The sequence below is a fragment of the Pezoporus wallicus genome, unplaced genomic scaffold (assembly GCF_028554395.1).
Source record: "Pezoporus wallicus isolate ANWC-B61680 ecotype Strahan unplaced genomic scaffold, APGP_CSIRO_Pwel_v1 contig_8649, whole genome shotgun sequence".
Taxonomy (NCBI): domain Eukaryota; kingdom Metazoa; phylum Chordata; class Aves; order Psittaciformes; family Psittacidae; genus Pezoporus; species Pezoporus wallicus.
Window position 1 is genome coordinate 232,381 of NW_026639134.1, and position 26,505 is coordinate 258,885.

General features: G+C 44.6%; 1 protein-coding gene across 6 annotated transcripts in view; it reads left to right on the forward strand.

Moving 5' to 3' along the window:
* The first annotated feature begins 382 nt into the window (after nt 1–382).
* FGD3 (FYVE, RhoGEF and PH domain containing 3) overlaps nt 383–26,505 on the forward strand; it is a 120,298-nt gene continuing 94,175 nt past the window's right edge. For 2 of the 6 annotated variants that reach the window (XR_008972710.1, XM_057413761.1), the window contains exon 1: nt 385–678. Coding sequence is in view for 5 of the 6 variants with exons in the window: in XM_057413761.1 (XP_057269744.1) it covers nt 666–678 (13 nt within the window). In the remaining variant the exon portion in view is untranslated. Of the gene's footprint in view, nt 679–26,505 lie in introns of all 6 variants that reach the window. The other 4 variants (XM_057413760.1, XM_057413763.1, XM_057413762.1 and 1 more) reach the window with 3 other exon arrangements.

Below are 26,505 nucleotides of genomic sequence, written 5' to 3' on the forward strand. Positions count from 1 at the left end.
GCTGCGGGAGCCCGGAGACCTCCCCTTCTTTTGCCTTTGCCACGATTTTGGACTTTGCCTTGGGGACAAACTGAGCAAGGAACCAGGGAGCCTCGGAGCTCCGATGTGCGCGAGGGCTGCGGCCCGGGTCCCGGCAGAGCCCAAAGGGCTCCCCTGAAGGGAGCGGGACGCGGCCTCCGCCCGCTCGGGACTAGCTCGCTTCAGCGGGAGCTTTCAGCAGCGCTGCCCGCGGGGCCGCGCAGGCGGGTGGGCGCTCCTCGCACCGCAGGCGCCCGGTGCCCTGGGCGGGAAGGAGGCGGGGGCCGGGGGTCTTCCGCGCCACCGAGGCCTGCAGCGCGGCCCCCGCCTTCCGGCCGTACCGAGCTGCAGGGTCGGGCGGGCTTCTCCTCTTGGGCCGGGAGCGGCACGTATTATCCCGGCAGCCAGCGTGGCCCCCGCGGCCGGTCTCACTGGGCCGGCCCGAGGCGGGCGGCTCCCGCCTCCACCGCCTTTGGGGGCGCCTTGTCCCGCTCGCGGCGCCTCATGGCGCTTTGCAGCTGCAGTGGGAGGGAGAGGAAGCCCACCCCCCTCTCCCGGCGGCCGCCTTTGTAACCGCTCTGCCCGGCTCGCCGCCCGGCCCGACTCGCAGCAGCTTAGGGAGCGCCTGAGCGCGGCGGCGGGAGCACATGGAGCCGGAGGGTAAGGCTGCGCCCTCCGTGCCGGGCCCCGCTGCCCGCCCGGGGATCTGCCCCAGCACCCTTGGGCAGAGGTTTCCGTGGGCGCCCCGGGCTTGCCCGCCAGGTCTTTTCCTCAGCGGAGGCTGGGGCGGGCAGGGGCCGCGGGAGCCCGGGCTGGGGAGTGGGGCGGGGGGGGGGGGTCTCGGTGGGGTGAAGTCTGCGGGGTCACCCTGGTGGGCGCGGAAGAGGCCGCTCCCTGGGCCGGCTCCGCTCCAGGTGTGCAAGGCCTGGAGGGGCAGCGCTGCCCTGTCGAGCAGTGCGCCCACACCGGTCGCTGCCATGCCCTGCCCGGCCGGCGGGCGCTGCCTCGGCGGTGGGGCCTTCCTCTGCTCGCTCCCCTCGCCGGGTGCTGAGCCTGGCCCGGAGCGGCGGCACCCAGGAACGCGGGGGTCGGACTGCCCCGGGGCGGAGGTCCGGCCTGCCCCGGAGCAGCCTGGACAGGTCCGGAGGCACGCTGAACTTTTCTTGGTGTTGATTTTGTTCTCCCCTCCCCGCCCTCCGCCGCGGGCTGCTGTGCGTCTGAGGCGAACCCATTGTCTGTGGGGGCCCGACCAGCCCCTCTTCAGGCCCGAGCTTTGAAGCTGGGACTGGCAAGTGCTGCTGCCCCGGTCCTGCTAGGTGGAGGTGAAGTACTCCTGCGGTGTTTCCCTTCAAACCTGGTGGATGTCTGCAGGCACCGAGCAGCCTTGTCCCTGCGTGGCTGACAATGCTCAGAGGTTGCATGTTTGAGTAAATATAGTACTATATGTGTAATAGTACTATATGTGCAAATAATAGTGCTGTATGTGTAAATATATTTTTAGTTCTCCTAAAGCCACATAAAACCAGTTTTGTTACGTGCTTACTTTAGTGAGACTAGCATTAACTGCATAGATTGAATTTATTTTCTGCCAATCCATATTTAGGCACTTATGCTGAGTTTTTCTCCACTCTTGCCTTTTTAATACCTTTTGGAGCTGTTAGTACTTGTAGTGTAAACCATTTCTAGTTGCAAATTGGAAACCTCTGAGCCATAATGGTCCGTTGCATTTAGCTGGCTGCCTCTTGTAAGCCTTACATTCTCGTGCAAAAAAAAAAAAAAGGAAAAAAAACCCACCCTGAAAACCCTTATGAGATTCATGTTTAGAAAATTGGCTGCATACATTGTAGCTGTTTTTTAAACCTCAGTACCTAAGTCACATTTTCCATTCCAAATATTGAGTGGTTAAAATGTGTTAAAGGGATATACTCTACCTTAGCTCCCTTGCAAGCTTTAGGGAATTTTAACACAAAGGAAAATGGCTCTACAGTTTACAAGAGTCTGGGACTAACCGCTTCTTGCAGTGCCTGATCTGCAGCAGCAGCAAGCAGTGAAGAGACTGCTGGCAATTGTTAATGACCAGAATTGGGTTTGTTGCCCAAGCAGAGAAGTGTGCAGAATGTAAATGGGATATTGATAAAATTATTTATGTATGGTTTATAACAAATATATATTTAATATAAAGCTGGTTTTCACAGTGCTGTTACAATACTTCAGTTATACAAAGTAGCAGAGCTGTGTCTATAATCATACCATGAAACAAGCAAGCTGGGTTTGTTCTTGATTTAGCGCATTTATGACCTAGTTCTTTATATTGTATATCTACTTCTTTAGTAAAACTAGAGAAAAATGATAACAATGAAGTTAAGTTTAAAGGAATTCCTTCCTTTGAAGAAATAAATACTCAAAAAACTGAAAGTTTTTGGCCCACTTCTGAGGTAGGTAAAGGCAGATCAAGATTCCAGCGAGCTGCAGGCCTGTTGAGGTTCCCCATCTGCACTGGGTCCAGGAATATTCAGCCAGTCTGACTTCTGGCACCTCCTGAGCTACACAGGTATCAATCTTCAGTACATTAAATTTGGAGATGGGTCCTCCCACATGGGTTGGACACTGCAGGAGCTGAAATACCTGTGTTAGCAACCTGTTAAAAGGAGCTGGGACTCTCACGTCAGATCCTTGTGGATAGGTACTATAGATATTCCACGGTATGTGTGAATATGTAGTTTTGTTGATTGTGGTTGTCTTCCATGAGTTATTTCTGTGCTCAGAGTTACAGCACCTGGACTCTGGTGATCTCATGGAATGCTGTAGAGACTTAAGCTTGCTTGCTCCTGTGACTTTGATCAGATGTGTTCTGCTTGTGTAGTCCTGACTCAGTTCTTGAATGGAGCTGGAATTGCCGTTGTCCAGTCCCTTTTGGTGCAGCTCTTTGCATTTAAATTATGTCTAAAACTCTTGATGAAAATGAAGTCGGGACTTTCTTCCCAAAGGAGCTGCCAAATGTGCAGATGCAAGCTGTTAATAGGTATCTTCCACAGAGACAGGGAAGAAAAAGTTGATACTTGGTTGCCTTTCATCAAGGAAATCTAGTCGAGCGTAGTATGCCATGGCAAATACTGACCTGCAGAGTTCCTATGGATATCTCTGAGGCTCCAAACATTGATTGAGGTGGTAATGTATGAGGAGATTGGGATTTGGAAGCTTATTTGAAGTGTCTCAGGGATGCAAGAGAGGATGATATGTTCAAACCAACAAAAAGAATGGAATCATAAATGGAGTGGTGATGGTCCTCATGGCTTGCTTTCTGTGTGGGATGGGCTTCCATAGTGTGATCCAGAATGAGGAAGACTGTCTTGGGTCAGTAGCAGTGGAAGCAGGTTGTCAAAACCCTGGGCCACTCTGAGGGAAAGACTTCAGAAGTCAGAATCCAAGGTGATAATTTTTTATTTGTGCATTGTTTGCATTGCATGTTTTCAGGACAGGCTTTGTGGTTGAGTTTTTCAAAGCATCCCAAGGGTTTTCTGCTCTGAACTCCCTGATTAGGTTGCTATGGGTTTGGTTTTGGGGAAGTCTTGTTCTCAAACTGTGAGATGGGATGATATGGGGACTGCTGCCCTCTGACATGCTATGTAAAAGCCACGTGCTTCCCACTGGTTTCAGATGAAAAATGAACTAACTTCTGTAAGAGGTCTTTGGAACAGCTTTGTCTTCTTGTGTGTCTGTAAAGCATCTGCCTCAGTGTGCACTGGATGTTCCTGAGTGGAGCTTTCCTGCTGACCTAGCTCAATAATAATGATTACATGTTTTTTTCCCAAATTGTTTCTACCTTTTTTTGTTCTAGGGGTCTTGTTGAGGTTGTCAGACATCAATAATATTGGTGCAGATGATCCTGCTGTGGTTAGTGAGTGGGACCTAGTGGGCTGTGTGAGGATTGAAAGCTCAGAGAGTGCAAATGCAACAATGATGTAGTTAATGCTTTGTTTCTGCTAAGACTATACACTGGTTTCTACTAAAGGTATGCACCTATAAGATGCTTCTGAGTAAGATTAATTTTCTTCTTCGAGCTATTTTGTAACCATTTAAAATATTTTTCATTTACTAAATACTGAAAACTTCCAGAATTCGAAACCATTTAAAAAAGGTGAGTGATAAAAACAAAGTAGCTCTCAGGACTGGATACAGATACTGTGTTAGAGGTCTGAGCTGATTGTCTAGATATTAACTTGTTTGAGTAAATAGTGTGGCAGATTAAAAGTAGCAATAACTACTGCGGTATTTGTTTGTGTTGGTGCTGCCAAAGTTTAATGTGAAAGTGAACGTTTCCTGACAGCCATTGGTTTATCATTTTTACATAATGATGAATATTGATACCATTGGTAAAAAGTCTCTTGTTCCAGATTCTCTGAACGAATTGGAAGTTTCTTTCAAGTTAAAAAAAAAAAACAAACAAAAAACCCCAACCAAAACCAACATCTTTGTATATTTTTTGGATGCGGAAACAGAGAATTTGGGATAGCCTGAGATGAGGTGGACTAAGGTACAAACGAGAGAGAGAAAATATGAGGGAGTATCACTGAGGTCCTGAGCTAGTTTCTTCCATGATGCGGCAGCTCTCAGGTCACACTGTGTGCTCACCACCAGCTCTCAGGTTTCTTAATTTTCTTGTCCTCTACTAGCTCCTATGAACTCACTGAGTACGGAGCCCAGTCCCCCAGGCACAGGACCCCAGACCTCCACCATGAAAATTTATGTGAAATTGGGAAGAGATGTTTGCAGATCAATGTTGTGTTCAGTGGAGCATACAGTAATTGGAAGGCAGTCAGTCACAAGCACGGCACTTCAGCTGGTTTGGAGGTTATGAGTAGTGAAATTTGAGAAGGCCTTTGTCGGTGGAACAATAGTGGAGGTACACTGGAAAGTGCTTCCAGTGGAACTTTTTGCCCCTCCCACTATCTCCCCCCTCCTGTTCCCCAGCCAGCTCCTAAAAGCAAGATTTAGTATAACTATATTTACATCTAATGCTTGGCACTATCTTAAAATTTTATGGGTCTTTGAATTTGATTTCACACTTTGTAGCTTTTCACTGTTTATCTGTTTTAGCTGTCATTAGGAGTTTTTGGTACTGAAGTACTGCATGCTTGCTATACCTTGATACCGGGCAAATACTGTCCTGGCCAGCACAGAGAAGTGCTAGCTCATGGTGTCTTCTCCTGCAGTGCTAAATGGAATGACAGCCTGACGTGCACCTCTGTTTCCTCATTGATATGGCCACTGCTTTTTCTGGCAGTAGTCACCATGTATGTCTATGAGCAATACCAAGGTGTGCAGTTGTGACCTGTCTTCTCAGGGTTAAGTTACTGAGTTTAAATGGTGCTATTTCAAGCGTGTTGCCTTCATACTGTTCTCAGAATGCTGTTCTTCCTGCTCTTTCCTCTGGTGTTGCTGACTTTCTTTGCTATTTTCACCTTTATGTGAAATGCAATTGTATTTCAGAGTTTATTGATATTACCCACTTCCTTGTTTTCTGGGTTGCTCTTCTCTTATTGTTTAGCTAGGCTTAAGACCCTGGTGTGGGACAGAAAGTGATGTGACTGCTGTGGGAGGGCTTGGTGGGGAGCTGGGCTGGAAGGCTGGGGAGAGGAGGTTGTTTACGTAGTATAACCTCAGTCCTCTCTTGCAGGATTCCCTGCAGGGTCCTTGGTGGGTTCAGAGAGGTGATTTCATCAGCCATCTTCAGAAGCTCCAATAACAGAGGCTCAAGGTTTCTACCTCAGAGCTGGGCTACCTGAATAACCCTTCAGTTATCATCAGGATACATTTCTCCCTTTGTCTGTGTTCTCCTCTTAATATGGTTACTGTTTTGGTTCTTGTCCAGGGTTTGGCTGTAACAGTTATTTTTCTCCTTCTTAGTAGCTGGTGCAGTGCTGTGTTTTCAACTTTAGTCTGAGAACAATGCTGATAAGACACTGATGGTTTAGTTATTGCTCAGTAGTGCTTACCCTGATCAAGGACTTCTTAGTCTCTCATGCTCTGCCAGTGAAAAGAGGCACAAGAAGCTGGGAGGAAGCAGAGACAGGACACCTGACCCAAAGATATAAGAGGTACACACCATGGGCCACCCTATGGTTTTACTTGAGGGATCATGGAGAAGACAGGAGAAAGTGGGATGGAAAACCCACCCCACTTCTGGTTGAATGGATGCGTGACTTGAAAAGGAAAACAACTGTCAATGATGATATCACTGGCATTGATGATAACAGCCTGTATCCTGGGCTGCATCAAAAGGAGCGTGACCAGCAGGTCAAAGGAGGTGATCCTGCTCCTCTTCTCTGCTCTTGTGAGACCTCACATGGAATATTGTGTGCAGTTCTGGTATCCTCAACATAAAAAGGACATGGAACTGGTGGAACAAGTCCAGAGGAGGGCCATGAGGATGATCAGGGGACTGGCGTACCTGCCGTGTGAAGGTAGGCTGAGAAAGTTGGGGCTGTTCAGCATTGAGAAAAGAAAGCTGCATGAAAACCTCATAGCAGCCTTCCAGTATCTGATGGGGGTCTATAGGGATGCTGGAGAGGGACTATTCCTTAGGGACTGTAGTGACAGGACAAGGGATAATGCGTTAAAACTTAAACAGGGGAAGTTTAGATTGGATATAAGGAAGAAATTCTTTACTGAGGCACTGGAATGCCTCAGTAATTCCAGTGAGGCACTGGAATGGCTTGCCCAGGGAGGTTGTGAATGCTCCATCCCTGGTGGTATTCAAGGCCAGGTTGGACAGAGCCTTGAGTGGCATGGTTTAGTGTGAGGTGTCCCTGCCCATGGCAGGGGGTTGGAACTAGATGATTTTAAGGTCCTTTCCAACCCTAACTATTCTATGATTCTATGATCATGCAGCTGATGCTACATGGAATAAGTGGTCTGCACTGATCACACTACGAGCTTAAGTAGGAAATCCCAGTCGTCTAGGAATCTTGGAAGTGATCATGGACTGATCTGAAGGCAAAGACTTAGAATGTCACCAGAGGGGGAGGTGACATGCTGAGGAGGCCCCACTGTACAACAAACTCCCAGACAGTGAAAAGCAATATGCCTTGTTTACTGATGGGTCCTGCCATGATGTGGCAAAGCACTGGTGATAGAAGGTGGCTGTATGGAGTCCCCTACAACAAGTTGCAGAAACTGTTGAAGGAGAGGGTGAATTGAGTCAGTTTGCTGAGGTGAAAGACACCCAGCTGGCCTTGAACATTGCTGAATGAGAAAAATGGCCAGTACTTTATCCCTATACTGACTCATGGATGGTGGCAAATGCCCTATGGGGGTGGTTGTAGCAATGGAAGCAGAGCAACTGGCAGCACACAGGTAAACCCATCTGGGCTGCTGCACTGTGGCAAGATAATCACTGCCTGGGTGCAGAACCTGGTGCTGGAGATACGCCATGTAGATGCTCATGTATCCAAGAGTCGGGACACCAAGGAACATCAGAACCACCAACATGTGGATCAAGCTGCTAAGATTGAAGTGGCTCAGATGGATTTAGATTGGCAACATAAGGGTGAATTATTTTTAGTCCGGGGTGGCCATGACACTTCAGGCTGTCAAAGCAGAAACGTGGAACGTGCTGCAGTTAAGCAAGCCAGATGGTTAAAGCCTCTCTGGTGTGGAGGGCGATGGCTGAAGTACAAATATGGAGAGGCCTGACAGGTTGACTATATCATACTCCCACCGACCCACCAAGGCAAGCGCCATGTGCTTACCATGGTGGAAGCAAGCACTGGATGGCTGGAAATACACACTGTGCCCCATGCCACTACTCTGAATCCTATCCTGGGCCTTGAGAAACAAGTCTTGTGGCAACATGGCACCCCATAAAGAACAGAGTCGGAGAATGGGACTCATTTCTGGAACAACCTTATAGACACTTGGGCCGAAGAGCATGGTATTGAGTGGGTTTATCACATCCCCTACCATGCACCAGCCTCTGGGAAAATCGAATGGTACAATGGGCTGTTAAAAACTACACTGAGAGAAATGGGTGGTAGGACTTTCAAGCATTGGGATACACATTTACCAAAAGCCACTTGGTTGGTCAACACGAGGAGATCTGTCAACAGGGCTGGCCCAGTCTAGTCACAACTTTTGCATACTGTAGATGAGGATAAAGTTCCTGTGGTGTGCATAAAGAATTTGTTGGGAAAACAGTCTCAATTATTCCTGCTTCAGGTAAAGGCAAACCCACTTGTGGGATTGCTTTTGCTGAGGGACTTGGATCTACTTGGTGGGTAATGCGGGAAGATGGGGAAGTCTGGTGTGTACCTCAAGGGGATTTAATTTTTGGGGAAAACAGCCAATGAACTTAATTGTATGCTATTGCCTGCTATATAACACTTCTGTAGCCCCTTAACTTGATGCCTATCTCTGCCACTCTGGGTTTTGAAAACAAGATACGTGCTGTCATGATCATCAATAGAGAATAAAATCATTGGAAAGCCAGCAGCAACGGAACTGTCCTCAGGTCACCATTGACAGACCCTGACTTCCCTCAGATCATCACCCCACCACAGAACCTTGATGAAACCAGATGAGCTCAGCAGTGACCAGACCGAGTTCAGCGGTGTCATCAGCAGGCAACAGTCCAACACTACACACTGTCTCTCATGCCCTGAGAGACTGTTACAACAGGTGGACCCTGACAACATGGACTGGATGAATTCAGAGAACGTTATAGGGATGGTCTATGGACTAAGGAATGATACCTCTCCCTTTGTGTATGTGTATACATACATATATATGTATATATATATATATATATATATGAGACAAAAAGCAATGGTTTATTGAAAAATGTGGGATCTGAGCATGACATGAATGCTATAGAATAAGGGATAGATAAGTGTTCTGAGTTCGGCTGTAACAGTTATTTTTCTCCTTAGTAGCAGGTGTAGTGCTGTGTTCTCAACTTCAGTCTGAGAACAGCGCTGATAACACACTGATGTTTTAGTTGTTGCTCAGTAGCGCTTACCCTGATCAAGGACTTTTCAGTCTCATGCTCTGCCAGTGAGGAGGGGCATGGGAAGCTGGGGGAAAGCAGAGACAGGACACCCAACCCAAACTAGCCAAAGGGGTATTCCATACCACAGCACATCATGCCCAGCATAGAAGCTGGGGGGAGTTACCTGGAAGACCCAGATCACTGTTTTATTGTTTTCTTTTCCCCTTTTAGTTCTATATTCTCTCCCCTTGTTATTTTCCTTATCATTATTCTTGGTGATAGTAGTAGTGGTTTTGTATTATACCTTAGTTACTGGACTGTTCTTATCTCAACGTGTGGGATTTACATTCTTTCAGTTCTCCTCCCCATCCTCCCATGAGCGGTGGGCGGACAAAGGAGAGAGTAAGCGAGTGGCTTTGTGGTTCTGAGTTACTGGCTGGGCCTAAATGATGACAGTTCTGAACTCTAAAAACCCATGGCTCTTTGACAGTCTTCGACTGTGGTCGAAGTTAATTTAGGGAGAAGGCTGAGGTTCTCAGTGACTTCTTTGCCTTGGTCTTCACTGGCAAGTGCTCTGACCACACCACCCGAGTCTTGGAAGGCAGACACAGGGACTGTGAGAATGAAGACCTTGGGCCCACTGTAGGAAAGGATCTGGTTCGAGACCATCTTAAAAACCTTAACATGCACAAGTCCATGGGACCTGATGAAATCCATCCATGGGTCCTGAAGGAGCTGGCTAATGAAGTTCCTAAGCAACTGGCCATCATATTTGAAAAATCATGGCAGTCAGGTGAAGTTACCAATGACTGGAAACAGGGAAATACAACCCCCATTTTCAAGAAGGGGAAAATGGATGACCCGGGGAATTACAGAGCAGTCAGTCTCACCTCTGTGCCTGGCAAAATCTTGGAGCAGATTCTCCTGGAAGGCATGCTAAGGCACATGAAAAACAATGAGGTGGTTGGTAACAGACAGCATGGCTTCACTAAGGGGAAATCCTGCCTGACCAAATTGGTGGCCTTCTATGATGGGGCTACAGAACTGATGGACAGGGGCAGAGCAGTTGATGTCATCTACCTGAACTTGTGCAAAGCATTTGACACTGTCCCACACAACATTCTTGTCTCTAAATTGGAGAGACATCAATTTGATGGATGGACCACTCGATGGATAAAGAACTGGCTGGATGGCCGCACGCAAAGAGTTATGGTCAATGGTTCAATGTCCAGCTGGAGACAGTAATGAGTGGTCTCCCTCAGGGATAGGTGTTGGGACCGGTCTTGTTCAACATCTTTGTCAGTGACACGGACAACATCTTTGTCGCTGACATGGACAGTGGGATTGAGTGCACCCACAGCAAGTTTGCCGATGACACCAAGCTGTGTGGTTCGGTGGATACGCTGGAGGGAAGGAATGGCATCCAGAGGGACCTTGACACGCTTGTGAGGTGGGCTGATGCCAACCTCATGAAGTTTAACAAGTGTAAGGTCCTACACATGGGTTGGTGCAATCCCAGGCACACCTGTAGGTTGGGCAGAGAAGAGATTCAGAGCAGCCCTATGGAGAAGGACTTGAGGGTGTTGGTCGATGCAAAACTTAACATGAGCCGGCAGCGTGTGCTCACAGCTCAGAAAGCCAACCGTATCCTGGGCTGCATCCAAAGGAGCGTGACCAGCAGGTTGAAGGAGGTGATCCTGCCCCTCTACTCTGCTCTTGTGAGACCTCACCTGGAGCATTGTGTGCAGTTCTGGTGTCCTCAACATAAAAAGGACATGGAACTGTTGGAACAAGTCTAGAGGGGTCCACGAGGATGATCAGGGGCTGGAGCACCTCCTGTATCAAGATAGGCTGAGAAAGTTGAGGCTGTTCAGCCTGGAGAAGGCTGCGTGGAGACCTCAGAGCAGCCTTCCAGTATCTGAAGGGGGCCTATAGGGATGCTGGGGAGAGATTCTTCATTAGGGACTGTAGTGACAGGACAAGGGGTAGCGGGTTAAAACTGAAACAGGGAAGTTTAGATTGGATACAAGGAAGAAATTCTTTCCTGTTAGGGTGGTGAGGCACTGGAATGGGTTGCCTAAGGAAGTTGTGAATACTCTATCCCTGTCAGTGTTCAAGGCCTGGTTGGACAGAGCCTTGAGTGGCATGGTTTAGTGTGAGGTGTCCCTGCCCATGTCAGGGGGGTTGGAACTGGATGATCTTAAGGTCCTTTCCAACCCTAACTATTCTATGATTCATTGAGCTGGTGAATTAATGTGAAAGGCTAAACCACTGACACTTTGGAGTCTGGTTATTTGTTAGCCTGTTGTTGGAAGTCCAACCTCTGTCCTTTGAACAGAGCGTTTGGGTACAGTGTACGCATGAGCATGCACAGCTGTACACATCATTGTGGCTGTCTGGTTGGAAATTCTGGGAGGCTACCAGCCTTCATGTTAAAGAATGTGATTTCTAAAAGTCCAAAGAGCCAAGTATTTTTTTGAAGGCAGGGAGGCATCTGAATATTGCTTGGATGTCAGAGTTTTCTTCTGTTTACTTTAGACTTCTGAAAAGCAGGCAGGTGTCTGACTATAATGAATGAATTTAAAACTGGGCTTCTGTTTTCTTAAACTTTTGGCCTCTTTTTATTCTTTCTTTTTCAGCTTGCAGGCTCTGAGAAGAAATTCTCTCTTGGTAACTCTACCCTGAGCAAATATTTACATTCATGAGATTCTTCTACTTTAGCAGTCCTTATGGGCCTTGAGCTTGGTACAGGGTGAAAGTTACTGTACCAAACATTGGGGGTGGGGAAGGAATGGGGATAGGAAGCCTGAAGAAGCCTCCAAATGGGATTTTACCTGTTCAGCGTGTATCAGTTGTCACTCCACAAACATTGATGTATTTCAGAATGAGATTTGCAGAGATACCACAGAGATATCCTGCCACTGGCCCTATGCTTGTGATTTGAATTTCACTTATGTCTTCAAAATGCTGAAAAAAATATTTTTGTGTAAAAACTGAAGTGAATGGAGTAGTAGAAGGAAAGAGCAAGATGGAAAGGAAGGAAAAAGTGAATGGAGTAGTAGAAGGAAAGAGTAAGATGGAAAGGAAGGAAAAAGTGGAGAGTACAGTGCAAAAACCATTGCAAGGGGTGTAAGAAGACATTTTGAAGGAAGAGGGGTTTAAAGTCAAAATTGATTAAGAAATCTGAAGTTGTAAAAGAGGAAACCCATACAAAACGCAGTTTGAAATTAACCTGTGGACGCTGCAGAAATAAATGAAAGGTTCTCCGAGGTACAGAGCAACAGAGAGCTGACTCATTAAGGCAAAGGAGGGAGTTATGTCCCCTAAAACCAGTGGGTGAAAATACCACCAGATTTTACCCTCATGTGTGTTATTTTTTTCTCTAGACTTTACTGCTGTTGTCCAGCAGCATGCCCTGTGCTGGCTGCACTCTGAGAAAGGGGGAAGATGACCCTGAACTCAGTTCTTACACCCTTTGTGGGCGGTTTCTCATGGGGGATCTTAGCAGAGAGATGTGGCCAGTGATGCAGCATCCTCTCCCAAGCTCATCTCTCCCATCTTGGGTTGGGGCTGTGCAGGGAGTCCTGTGGCAGCGGCCAGGCCCTTGGGCTGAACACTGCAGCTGACGGCAGGAGCACAGGAGAGTATGTACTTGTATGGGAGAGCTGGCCACATAAGCAAACTGGGCACTGTATTTCCTCTTAAGTTCCTGAGATGAAGGGATTGTGCCCCTGCAGCTAAATTTGTACTGCTGGTTGACATGGTTCTGCTGGAGCCATGGCTGAATGTATAATAACTTACACTGATTAAAGGTCTAGGCCCCAGGCTGTAACAGTGTATAGCTACATGTTGGAACTATTACCCCTTGCACTGGAGTAGCATATATGGTTTTTCTATTATTTTTTTTTCCCCTGTTTGTTGGATAGCTGCAAAGGCTGGGTTGGGGGTGGGTGAATTTGCCTGCAGGGAGATCTCAGCGGTTCCAGTTTCCTGCTGCAACCAGGTGTGCCACCTCCTGCATTGCTCCCACCGGCTGCGGGAGGTGTGCACTGGGAGTGAAGCTTCCCATGAAGGAATGAACAGCGGCTGCCTGCTGAGCCCTCCTGGATCTGTTCCACTAATGACTATTGAAATTCTTGCAGCTAGTTTCTCGGCTGTAAAAATACAGAGCGAAATATCAAGGTTGAGGAGAAGAACCACCCTGGTATTATTACGCAGTCAAGAAATTAAGTTCTTGAAAAAGCCTGCCTCATCCATACTGTCTGGAGTTTCTGCAATTGGGTTGTTGGTCTGAGTTACGGCTCCTTGACTTTAATGGTTGTGCAGTCAAAAAAGTTGCTTCACTGGGAATGCAGAACAGATGCTCTTCTTATTAACTTGAAAGTCTAATTTTTTTTAATTTTATTTTTTTATTTATTTCCCAGAACATGAAAGTCCCCAAAGTTATTTTAAAAATTGCTAATCCTCTTTTTAGGACAAAGAAACTGTGGAAATGAATTTTGAGGGTAAAGGAGCTGCTGTGTTCATTTAGTGCAGGGTTCAAGCTCTGCCCCTGCCCACAGCCACTGCTTCAGCCATGAAAATCTTTGTAGTAAATGGTTATAGAATAGCTGGCAGCAAGAGGTACTTTTATTTTCAGTTTTCTTCCCTCTTTTTCCCCCAGCTGTTTAAAAATGGGATTGTGTCGTAAGGAGAGTTCATAAGCTGTCAGAACTTGTGGCGTCCACCAAAATAGACATTTTCTTCTGTCTGGTAACAGATTTAGGGGTTTTAGTAGGTCTTATAAAAAAAAAAAAAAGTTCATTTCTAGTTGTTAAGAAGATATGTACAGAGTGGTGTCGTTTTTTTACTTGTGTGTTCAAAGTGTTAAACCACTGGATTTTGACAACTTAGTTGGGGAGATAGGTGCTGTTCATCCCTGCTACCGTGTACATGGGCAAATAGAGAATAGTTAGGGTTGCAAAGGACCTTAATATCATCTAGTTCCAAAAGTTGCATTTTGCATTTAAGCTGACACTCCCAAAACAGTAAGAAACCTGCAGATAAGTTGCTCCATTTGGGGTACAGTGTGCACTATTTTGATGTTCCCTTTTCTCTCCTCCATCCTTGTTGAATTAGGTTTCAAGCAAGACCACTGTTGAAAATTGAGCAGGATCTTGCTTAATGATTATTATGGCAGCAGAGCCTCCATAGGGTGATTTCTTGAGTTCTGTTTAGTGGACAGTTGGAAACCCAAGACCCATAAGGGTGTCTAATTTGGGAATGGCTTGGTGAAATGCTCTTAAATGCCTTAAACTGGACATTTGATTTCCACTATATCTACTTTTGCATCTACATTCCTTGAGTCTCCCAGCCACACAGGTATTAGCTGCTAAGACTATATTCCAGATCTGCCAAATGCTTTAGATTATCCTGTTTTCTGTTTCCTGATTTATTCCATTAGCTTCATTGGATGAGCCTCAGACTGCTGCTGAGTCCTGTTACCTGTTTGTCCTGCTTCAGGATGACTGTGGAACCTTTGAATGCTACGGAGGAGGCTCAGCATTGGCCTCCCACTTGCTTTTATCCATTTCTCAGTGTTCTTGATATTTTACCTCGACTGAAATCTCTGGTACCTTCAGGATATTCCTGATGACATCTCTTTCCAAGATGTTTTGTTTTTTAGATTTTTAAATCCAAAACCTTGAGGTTTAGCTAGATCATGTCCATGCAGTTTTGATACTGTGCTGCTGTTTCCCTGTCTCCCACCCCCACCCCTCTAATTTATGTTTCTCTATCTTGTGATGGTAAAAGAAAATGATCTTGTGTATTAAATCAGACTTTTGAGACAGTGTACTCTGGGTGTAGTTTGCAGAATTCTGGATGTGGTGGTATGACAAATACCAAGATTGATCATTGTTGTCATTCCGTAGAACTGTGCATCCCTATAGGAAATCCCTCAGGTGCCCTGTCTGTGAGGAACTACACACTGAAAACTGCCTTTTTCTTTTATTTTACTATGTAGTGGGGGGTAAAGAAGATGAGTCTTCATCTAATGTTTATTTGATTAGTAAATTCATACAATCATAGACTCAATAGAATAGTTAGGGTTGGAAAGGGCCTTAAGATCATATAGTTCCAACCCCCCAGCCATGGGCAGGGAAACCTCCCACTAAACCATGTCACCAAAGACTCTGTCCAGCCTGGCCTTGAACATTGCCAGGGATGGAGCATTCACAACTTCCTTGGGCACCCTGTGCCAGTGTCTTACCACCCTCACAGTAAAGAACTTCTTCCTTATATCTAACCTAAACTTCCCCTGTTTCAATTTGAACCCATCACCCCTTGTCCTATTGCTACAGCCCCTCCTGAAGAGTCCCTCTCCAGCATCCTTGTAGGCCCCCTTCAGATACTGGAAGGCTGCTATGAGGTCTCCACACAGCTTCTCTTTTCCAGGCTCAGCAACCCCAACTTGATTTATAGCTCCTATCAATCCCCCTTTTGAAATATATTAAAAATGTTTAAATATCACGTGCTTTAGTTTCTAAAAATACTGCAAAATCATCATTTGCAGTGAAACCCTCAAAAATTTTTTTTTTTCGTGGCATATAATTGAAGTTTCTCTTTTTAAGATTTTGGGTAGGATTTTCAAAGGGAGCACAGTTAAAGCGCAGCTTAATTCTATAACTTCCATTTCAGTTTTGTTTGGGTTTTTTTAAGACTTGAAAATCTGGTGGTGGTTTTTGGTCTTTTTAAGTTAATGTGCATGATTGCAGTGGTGTCCCCTTGCTGAAAAGGCATATGGCAGACTGTAAAGTTAGTACTTTTCAGTCTGCCATAATGATGGAAGAGAATACTGTCATTTATTTTGCTTAGAAGCTGAGTATGCAGAGTACTTTGTTTTTTATTTTTTTGTCAACTTTGATGTTAAAAGACATGTCCCAAAGGAATTTTACATTTTTATCCGTGACACTTCTGCTGCAACATCTTGAGGGGAGGTCACGCTTAAAGGGATTAACAGAAGATGGAGCAAGATAAAGCTGTGTTGGAGCTGCCTGAGCAGGAAGGGCTTTGCATGGGTATTGATTCTTCTTGGATGTCTTATAATGTCAGTGGATAAACAGTACAGGACTATAGTCAATCAGCCATAGTGCATGCCTGGAGATGCCTAGAGACAGGGAATCTGTTTGGAAAATGCTTATCCAAAAGGGGAGCCTGGCCTGGAAATGCTGGTGGTGATGTTCAAGTTGCTGTTAAAATTACGTGCAGAGTTCTGCTTAAAATGATGCTTCTTTATTATATGTTTTTTAGGTAGTGTTATGGCTGGTTAATAGACTTATGGAAATGTGTTGAATGAATGTGTAATTAGTGCTGAATATTATGCGCAGAATAAAAGAAATGTAATTTGCAAGATCTTCATAAGGACTGCATTTAGAAAATAGGTTTGTTTTTTCATGTTAGGAACATGCAGAAAGCTGCATGTAGGTTGTTACTATTTCCTGCTTTGGCTCTGACTTTTATTGAATTTGGTTTTCAGTGATGAAGAAGCATTCCATGCCTTTATCTGACTCTTAACTGACCCTGAATTTGTCCCCACTGCCTGTGCCCAGCTGCCCTGTTCAAAATGGTGCGGAGGGTCTTCATTTAAACTTGCTGCTATTGATTGAAACTGTAGTGTCTGGGTTTTTTTTTCTCCTTTTAAAATCTGTTAAATGTATTTTTCAGAGCTCCCTGCTGGATTCACAATTGCAGGATTTGAGCTAGTTTGCGTAAACAAAAAACCCAACACAAAACCCAACAAAAACTGGAAGTCTGCATTTTTTCTGCGTTGTTATTTTTGTGCCTATTTAATGGCAGTCATGATAAAGTCTGATTTATGTATGGTTTGTAGCATAGACTCAGCTGTGGATTTTTACAAGCAGAATTTTAGAGTGCTTAGAAGTGTTTGTAGAAGTTAGATAATGACAGATTTGGTGCTGTGCCCTGGCTGAAATACATAGCATGTTAAATAAAGATACCGACATATCTGATCTTGTATCTGGAGCTTGTCTAAACAGGGCAGTGTTGCTGCTCTCTCTTCAGGCCTACCCTGTACAGGCCCGTCTCTTCTCTACATAGTCTGAATGTAAGGGCTAAAATCTAGTTAAATACATTTACAGTTTTTGTTGACTATTGAAATGAAATCCCAAGTGGTTTTTGGTTTGGGTTTCGTTTTGTAGTTTGGTTTTGGTTTTATTTTATTTTTTCTTTGCTGTATTAATTGCAGCACAATCCCTTCTTGAGAGCAGTCAGCAATATGACTTCTGGGCTGTTTTTCAGTGCTGACAATTGTCTTCTATGTATTTGGTCTAAACCAGCAGGTTCGTGCTCCATCAGTCAGACTTGCTTCTGAATCCATTCCCAGCACTGTAACTATTACAGAAGGTTAATGCAAACCCAGTTTCTTCCTACCCTCAACTTCTGTCATACTGATCATGTAAAAATAACCATTTCTGATTAAATTTGAATAGTTTCTGTTTGCTAGTCTCCAGCAGTGCTCCATAAGCTGTCTTCTGCTAAGTCATCTTGGAGGCAGTCAGGACCTGGCTCTCTGGGGCTGAATGTGTGAAGTAGGCTGAGATATGGTCAGAGTAGTTAAGGGTCTGTTGACTGGGAAGACAGCAAAATCTATATTACAAGTACTGTTTGTTTGGTTTTTTTTTGGGGGGGGGGGGGGGGGGGGGGGGCTTGGCTTTTTTTTAAGAAGGCCTTTGAAAATAACATCATCTGTTGTACACATGATTAAGTACCTCTGTCCCAGCTGAGGCAAACAGCAGATCCTTGGCAATATGAGCTCAATTTTAGTTTGCATTATATGTTGTCAGATCCCTGGATGGATTTGCCACTAGGAAAGGAATGTTATCTTCTGCATTCTGGTTGGCTAACGCACTGTTAAAAGCGGGCTTGCTGTGTTTGTTAGCTAGGGTGCACCATACTCTTACGTCATGTAGCCAGGATTATTGTTTCTTTTTATGCTTTCTACTCTCTGCACAGTCATGCTTAGTGGGATGACATTTCAAAACATTTTTAGTTCTTTAGGCAGCCTGCAATACTAAGCAGACCCTGTACAGCAGGAGATAAAATATTTACCAGTGTCTTGTCAGGAAAAACAAAGATTCTTCTGAGTTCAAAAGGAGTCAGTATATTTTCTTGCAATTACATCCAGCTTTGTAAGACAAGTGGTATTTTGCTCACGTTTAGGTCGTTAAGTATGCTCAGAAACCTGAACCAAACTCGGAGTTCCCTGGAAGTCATGGTGCAAGTTTTCCCTCCTTTAAGTTCAAATGCTGGGTAAGACTTAGATTATTTTAAAAAGTGTTTTAGGATACAGATTATAAAATAACATCAGCATTTAAGATCTAGGCTATTTAACAATTAAAGATTTTCCTCACCATATCAATATCTTTAGGAAAACCCCAGTCTATTATAAGTTGTTTTCTACTATCTTTTCTACTAATTACAGGCTTGATACGGGTTTTATCATTTAGGTGGCATGACAGACTTCGGTCAGTAAGAGCGCGAAATGACAGGGACAAATGTTTGCTGTCTGTTACACCCCTCTGTTCCAATGGGAAAATAAAAGTAGGAAGAAAACTTTTATTTTCCCCTTCATTTTCCCATTTGTGAGATGAGTGTGAGTTCATTCTGATAGAAATGAGTCAACGAGACTCCATTTGCAGTTCTGCTTATGAAGAACATGGGTACATCTAGAAAGGCTAGATTGTTTTGCACTTGGGAGATTAGGGCAGTTTGCAGCAGTCAAAGGTGTCTGTCATTCCTGTGGTGAATATGAGATGTTTTAGGATCAGTGGCGCAGGGGGTTGCATATATACCTAATGAAGGCAGTGGGAAATATCAGAGCCTGGATGCTAAAAAGTGAGAGGGTTTTGGTTCTGTCAAAGAAAAGAGCTTTGCAATGATCTTTTTCTGTGGGGAATACTATAAACTGTTGGCTCTGCAGCAGTTCTTGGTGTCTTACAGGGAGTCACAGTGGTAGCAGAGCTTGTCTTGGTGTCTTATACTGCCTAATCAAGAAGACAAGCATGGCAAAGAGAAGAAAAGCATCCTGTGCATTTCTGCAGCAGTTCACCAGTGCTCTGCTGGTGTTGCAGGAAACTCCTAATTGTTAATATTTTTAGTAATGCTTCACCCTCTTGCTCCCCACTGTTGCAAGCCTGAGTTATTACTGTGCTGGCAGACAGCATACTTGGCACCAACGTTAAAGGCAACGCTATAAAGATGTATATTTAAAGAATCTGTAAGATGTATGTCAGGAGAAGATTTCTTTAGCTGGCAGCTGGTGCAGTGGCAGAGTTATGTCTGTTTGTAGTGAATAAACTGGCATTTAATTGAGTCCTCAGAAGACCACAGATCTCCCCTGGAAAAAGTGGGTGTTGTAGGAAATTCTAGATATAACCGTGCTAATTCTCGTGATTTACGAGAGTTTCTTTCTCAGTTTCTTTCCATGCCCCTAAACATAGGGTTTGCAATCCCTAATGGGATATGAAGACACTGCACTGAAGTGGCTTTATTTGGCACTGTGTTAAGACATGTTGGTGCCTTGAGCTGTAACACAACTTGATTCTGGCATCATTGCTGCACTGCAGTTCGTGGAGGAGGGCTCCTCTTATCATACATGCAGAGTTAAGAGGTTTTTATCCTCCTAGGACTAATAGCAAGGACCTTGGAGCACCAGGGGTACATGCGTGGGCAGTATACCCATTATTCATTTTTTTGTTTGTTTTAATATTTTAGTCTCCTTACTTGCCTTAAGTATTTTTAGATGTCATGCAGAAGCAACTGGGCATGGAGCTGGGAGGTTACTGGAAGGTGAGGTGCTGCTTAAGTGACTTCTTTCAGCTTTCCTGCAATTAGGCAGACCATGTTTACACTCAGTTGCTTGAAAGTTTTTAATCAGGAGAACCAGAAACTTACCCTGTTTCCAGTACTGATTTACACTGTATAATTTAAACAACTGAACCTTTAGAAGTTAGTATACAGTACCTGCAATTTAATCTGACACTGAATCAGCTGCCTTTGAGCATTGAGGTAATGCTTTTTGGTCTTTGTCAGCTCAGCTGGACTTGGCAGCTGTTGAGGAAGTTGAGAAGATTGTTTCCTCTAATCTGTTGCTTTGTTACCTCTAATCTGTTGAAGCTTTTTGTCTCTTTGTTAGCTCATCTGGGGCAGTTGAGGACTTCATTTGGAGTATGGAAAGAAAAAAAAAAAAGAGGATTAGGTTATTTAAGGCTGCCCAAAAGCTTGGTTCAGATCTAGGCTAGCTTATTACCAGCCAGGCAGCTCTTTCTGTGAACTGGTCTGTTGGTGTTTTGAGTAACCTTTGAAGTTCCAACTTGAACTGGAGTGCGTGAACACATGGTCTCCCTTGCAGCCAGATGGACCAGCTGGCTCTCTGTGGCATCGGCATCTATCAGTGGCAGCTGCAACTTGGGATACACAGGTGAGCAGTCCCTCACAAATATTTTTCCAGTGGGTACTGCCTGTTAGAAATCCCTGCTGAGAAGCTTGCTCTTGCCTCCTCCTGAACAGCCTGCGCTTCATTTTAAAAAATGCTGCAGTGGTTGGCTTCTCTCTTGTGTCAGGTTTGGGGAAGGACTTGATTTGGTTAGTAGGTGAGGCATATAAACAATGTTTGGAGTATTTCTGTTCCTGGTTCAGGAGTGGGAAGCAGTTCCAGTTGGTATAGTCCATATTAAGATGTATTCTTAGTTCTTAATGTTTAGTAGTAGGTTTTATTTAGGTTAAAAGTATCAAAGAAAGGAAAAATAGTTTAAGTCAGCTCTGTCTGCATCAGCAATAAATGTGGCCTAGAAAAGTGGATCTACAGAAGGAAGACAGTGCTGAGGACCCTACATCTGCCCTGTGTGTTTGGTGGTCTTTTACATTAATTAGGCCAGCTCTAGGTAGGCCCTGTGGGTTGAATGCGTTAGCTGCTGTTGGGTGCTAGATGCACTCACTAAATGCCTCTTCTGTTTCTTCTGAATGGTATCCAGGTCGTATGCTCCCATGCTGCAGAGCTACAAGCCAAAACTCAGTAGGGTAAGGCATACAGGGAGACTGGCTTTAAAGGATCTCTCTGGTCAGGACTGAAGTGGGGTCGGTGACATATTCATCATCAGCCCCATGGCAAGCAAGCACAGCAGGGTTGGACAGCCAGCTTGGTGGGGCTGTTCTCCAGTTGGGTCTTCTTAGTGCTTTTTGCCCAAACCTTTGATCCCACACATGAAAGGAGCATCACGAGCGTATTGATTCTGTATGCAAAAAGTGTACTTTGCTTATCAAGTTAATTTTGGATTAATACTTGAACTTGATGAAGTCTAATTTGCGTAGACCTTGAGAAGCAGAGCCGAGTTGTGCTGCCTGGTTTGCCTTCTCCAGCCGTCAGATTTTCAGTGGTTTCAAACAGTTAAAAGTCATTTCCATTCCATTGATAGCTGTGATCTTCCACAGATGAAATTGTTTAAAAGTTCAGGAAGATACTGTTGATTTTCTACCTTAGAACTTGATTGACATTCTTCTTTCTAAAATCTTCTGAGTGTTTCCCAAAGGCATCTGCCCCATTTACTTACCAGGTTTGCCAAATTACATATTTAAAAATCAGTGTCTTTAAAGTAATACATTTGGGGGGGGGAGGGGGTAGTTGCTTTCATAGTTGAAGCATTAAAACTGATAGAAGTTAATTTTCTGGTGGTGATCCTGGCAAAAGCTTTTACTTTTCTTTCTTATTTTTTCTTTCTCTTTAGCTCCATTAGGAGGTTGTTGTAGTCACTCTTCTCTTTCTGGCTCGGTCTCTTACTTCTCTTCAGTGATGTATTTTTGTTGTTTTTCTCAGAGGTAGTGAATCTTGGCTTAGAGAGCAGAATGTGTGTTGAGAAGGCACAGAAGAAAAATAGGAAGTTTGTTTTCTAGTTTAATATTTGCTCTTTTATTTAAAACATTGCAACGTGCTTGTTGGCATTGATTAGGGCAAAAGTAATTTGACTAAGGTTTTCTTGATGTCTGTGCTGGAAACGTACAGCTTTTTAGTAGCTTTCTGAATGCTTTTTGGTAGCTTTTGGACAGTAAGTCACAAGTAACCTGAGTTTCTCAAATTTGAGGTGAGGCCATCAGATCTCTAGATGTGTTATGAGAGGCTTATAGCTGATCCTCTTCTAAACCTGTACACCTGATGGAGGTTTGTACTTCTGCTCTTTGCATTTCTGAGGTCCTACGTAAATATTATCTCAGCTTAGTTTGTTTAGTTTTACTTTTCCAGTAAGATTTGCTCAGAGGAAAGGTTACTTTCAGTGCAATTCTGTGTCAATCCACCAGATGACACTTGATGCTTAAAGATGAACGACATCCTTGTCTCTGAATTGGAGAGACATCAATTTGATAGATGGACCACTCGGTGGATAAAGAACTGGCTGGATGGCCGCACACAGAGTTGTGGTCAATGGCTCAGTGTCCGGCTGGAGATCAGTAACGAGTGGCGTCTCTCAGGGATCAATGTTGGGACCGGTCTTGTTTAACATCTTCGTCGCTGACATGGACAGTGGGATTGAGTGCACCCTCAGCAAGTTTGCAGATGACACCAAGCTGTGTGGTTCAGTTGATACCCTGGAGGGAAGGAATGGCATCCAGAGGGACCTCGACACGCTTGTGAGGTGGGCTGATGCCAACCTCATGGAGTTTAACGATGCCAAGTGCAAGGTCCTACACCTGGGTGGGAGCAATCCCAGGCACAGCTACAGGTTGGGCAGAGAAGAGATTCAGAGCAGCCCTGCAGAGAAGGACTTGGTGTTGGTTGATGAGAAAATGAGACATGAACATGAACCGGCAGTGGGCACTCACAGCTCAGAAAGCCAACCGTATCCTGGGCCACATCAAAAGGAGCGTGACCAGCAGGTTGAAGGAGGTGATCCTGCCCCTCTGCTCTGCTCTCGTGAGACCTCACCTGGAGTATTGTGTGCAGTTCTGGTGTCCTCAGCATAAAAAGGACATGGAACTGTTGGAACAAGTCCAGAGAAGGCCACGAGGATGATCATGGGACTGGAGCACCTCCCGTATGAAGACAGGGTGAGGAAGTTGGGGCTGTTCAACCTGGAGAAGAGAAGGCTGCGTGGAGACCTCATAGCAGCCTTGAAGTATCTGAAGGGGCCCTATAGGGATGCTGGGAAGGGACTCTTCATTACAGACTGTAGTGAGAGGACAAGGGGTAGCGGGTTAAAACTTAAACAGGGGAAGTTTAGATTGGGTATAAGGAGGAAATTCTTTCCTGTAAGGGTGGTGAGGCACTGGAATAAGGTTGCCCAGGGAGGTTGTGAATGCTCCATCCCTGGCAGTGTTCAAGACCAAGTTGGATGAGGCCTTGGGTGATACGATTTAGCGTAAGGTGTCCCTGCCCATGTCAGGGGGGTTGGAACTCGATGATCTTAAGGTCCTTTCCAGCCCTAACTATTCTGTGATTCTATGATTCTATGAAAAGATGAATGCTCTTGCATTTAAAATTCCATGGTTGATTCAGAAAAATCGTAAAATTCAGAACATTTTATTTCCAAAATGTAAGTTTTCAGTTGTGTGTATTAGAACTGTTTATATGCTGTACTTGGCCTTCTCCAGTGTGCTCAAAAGAAAACAAAAATTGAAGGGAGACTTTTTTTTTTTTTAAATAAAGGTTTTGAACAAAACTGCAGATAAACCCAGAGTCATCATCATGTTCTGATGCGCTGTTACTAGACATGTTACTCTTCTTCAAGAGAGGTTAATGGTGGGAGGAAAGACATTCTTAAGGTTGTATTCTTACACTTAAGCTTATTGGAAGGGAAGTGTTTTTTGTCATCCTTTTGTGTAATGGAGTTCTGGTGTCTTTGCAGGCTACACCACAATATTGACAGTAATTGCAAATAGGTAAATGGTTTACACACAGCTTTGTCAACGCAGAATGTTCTTGAGCACAGACCTGTCCATGCAAGCCAAGCTGTACTGTAAAACCAAGGGAAGGTTGTTCTGTTTTGTACCAGTGCAGAGCTGAACTCCCTTTACAACACGTGTGATGAGTCAGAGGATTAAAACTGTGGTGTTAGCATACATCTCCTGTATGTATTTTTGTGCATATAGAAAACAGAGTAGACAAATGAGCTGTAGCAGTATTTATTTTTTTTAAAGTCAATAAAATAGTATGTTGCAAAAGGTCTTGGGAGATGTTTTTTGTCAACCTGGACTCATGCCATCAGATACTGAACTTGGAGTGAACAAGTGCTGGGAGAAGTGGGGTTCTGTCCCTTTGGACAGATCCCGGAAGGGTGCACATCCACATCTCCATGCTCAAACTGTAGTTACTTCAGCAAGAGCTTTGTAATGTGTAACTGTCTCACTGCTGCTCATCCTGAGAAGCAGCTCATAGTTAGAGATGCATCGTACTTGGCTGTTCCAGTTCCAACCGTGTAGTATCTAGGAAGCTTATAGATGTGTAAAAAGGGCTGATGGGTGGTTCATGGGTAGAATACATACATTTATATGAAGTAATCTCCCTCCCGCCAACTAACTTGTTTTGTTGCACCTCTTCACATCTTTTTCTTTACCCTCTGCTTAAGATATTACTAAGGTGCTGTGCCTAAGCCGTGTGATCAGTTACACTGCAATTTTTGGAAGCAATGTACCTCAGTGATGTTTTAATCAAAAGCTTTAAGATTAACCTAACATCTTACTGATACTGTCTTTGAAATAACACAACTTGAGCACCTAGCACACAAACTATATTACTTCTTCCACTGAAAAACATCAACATGTGGTTGTGCCTTACTTGCTTTCCAAGTAACTTCTTTGTATTTCTTTTTTAGTTTGTTGAGTAGCTGGTTTGCATTGCTCAGCAAAAGGTCTGCTTTGAGACCCTTGGTCCCAGGAAGCACTTTCGCTTTATGTGGCTATGACTTGGCATTAGTGGTTCAAGTGACTTTCTTGGAGACACTTGACATTCTTGTTGCTCTTGATGCTGCTTGTGATAATTAAAGGAGCCACAGTGCATACAGACCTTTAACAGTGGCATTTGCAATCTGACACATCGGGGTGTAGTCCCAGGATCTGGGAAATGTTCTCCTGGTAAAATCCATAATCAGTTAGTTAGTGACATTGCAGTTTAGATGCTGGCAATTCCACCTGTGTTTGAAATCTGTCCTAACATTAATCTGGGGAAAAACAGGGATGGGTCATTTTCATTACTGGACCCTTGATCAGGAATTTGTTTCAGGCTCATGACTGGAAAGATTATGTTGTCTGTCTGTTCACAGCTGTGGGTTTTAAGGAGCTGCAGATTGATGCTCTGTGGCCCACCCTGTAGGTTTCCACTTCCTTAACTTGAAGGGAATACAGAGGAGGCTTGTAGAATTGCTCCTGAATAGTGACCTGGCCTAGCAATAAGTTTTTTCCTAAATGATTGTAGAGAAGAAAAAAACGAGGAGAAATACTGGACATGTGGAGCTGTAGGCTCCTCCTGAGAGGAGGCTGGAGCAGCAGGATGGGTGTCTTCTGGAGAGCTGCTTCTCAGCCCTAGGTTAGGAGCTGCTGGAGCTGAAGGAGTGTCCATGGGTGGCAGTGTTGGCTGTCAGCCTAGCAATTCCTTTAGTTAAGGTTCAGGTTTGTAGAATTCAATGTAAATGAACAATCATGGAATCACAGAATAGTTAGGGTTGGAAAGGACCTAAAGATCATCTAGTTCCAACCCCCCTGCCGTGAGCAGGGACACCCCACACTAGACCATGTCACCCAAGGCTTTGTCCAACCTGGCCTTGAGCACCGCCAGGGATGGAGCATTCACAGCCTCCCTGGGCAACCCGTTTCAGTGCCTCACGACCCTAACAGGAAAGAATTTCTTCCTTATATCCAATCTGAACTTCCCTTGTTTAAGTTTTAACTGGTTACCCCTTGTCCTATCTCTACGGTCCCTAAAATACAACTCCAGAACTCAAAATCAAGATGTGCTTTAAACACCATGTACACTTTCACTGAATTAGTATAAAAAAAGTGGTAATCCTGGCAACTGCTTTGCTGGTATTTTATTTATGGTTCTAGGATTTAAGCTGACTTTTGCAAGTACACAGTTCTACGTTTTTCAGGTAATGTGCATTGTCTTTAGCCCGGACAGAAGTTCAGATGTTGTCCCGTTCCATCAGAGGATCGGTCTGGGATTAGTTTGGAAATAAAGTTCAGAATGGGTTAGTTGTAAAGCTCTGTGGTCTGTCTGCATGTGATGCTACAAGACCTGACTATCAGGTTAGCTCCATTTAGGTGAGAGGTGGACAGTGCCAAACACAACATGGAAAGCCCTTAAATGTCAGGAGAAACACTGAAGTTTGTTTGGAGGGTTGGCAAAATTGAATTACATAATTCCTTTCTAATTTAAATCCTCACCTCTCTTTCATTTTTGCTTCCTCCACCCTTCATACCTGGGCAGTGTATTAAAATAGAGGAATTGCATGTCTGAT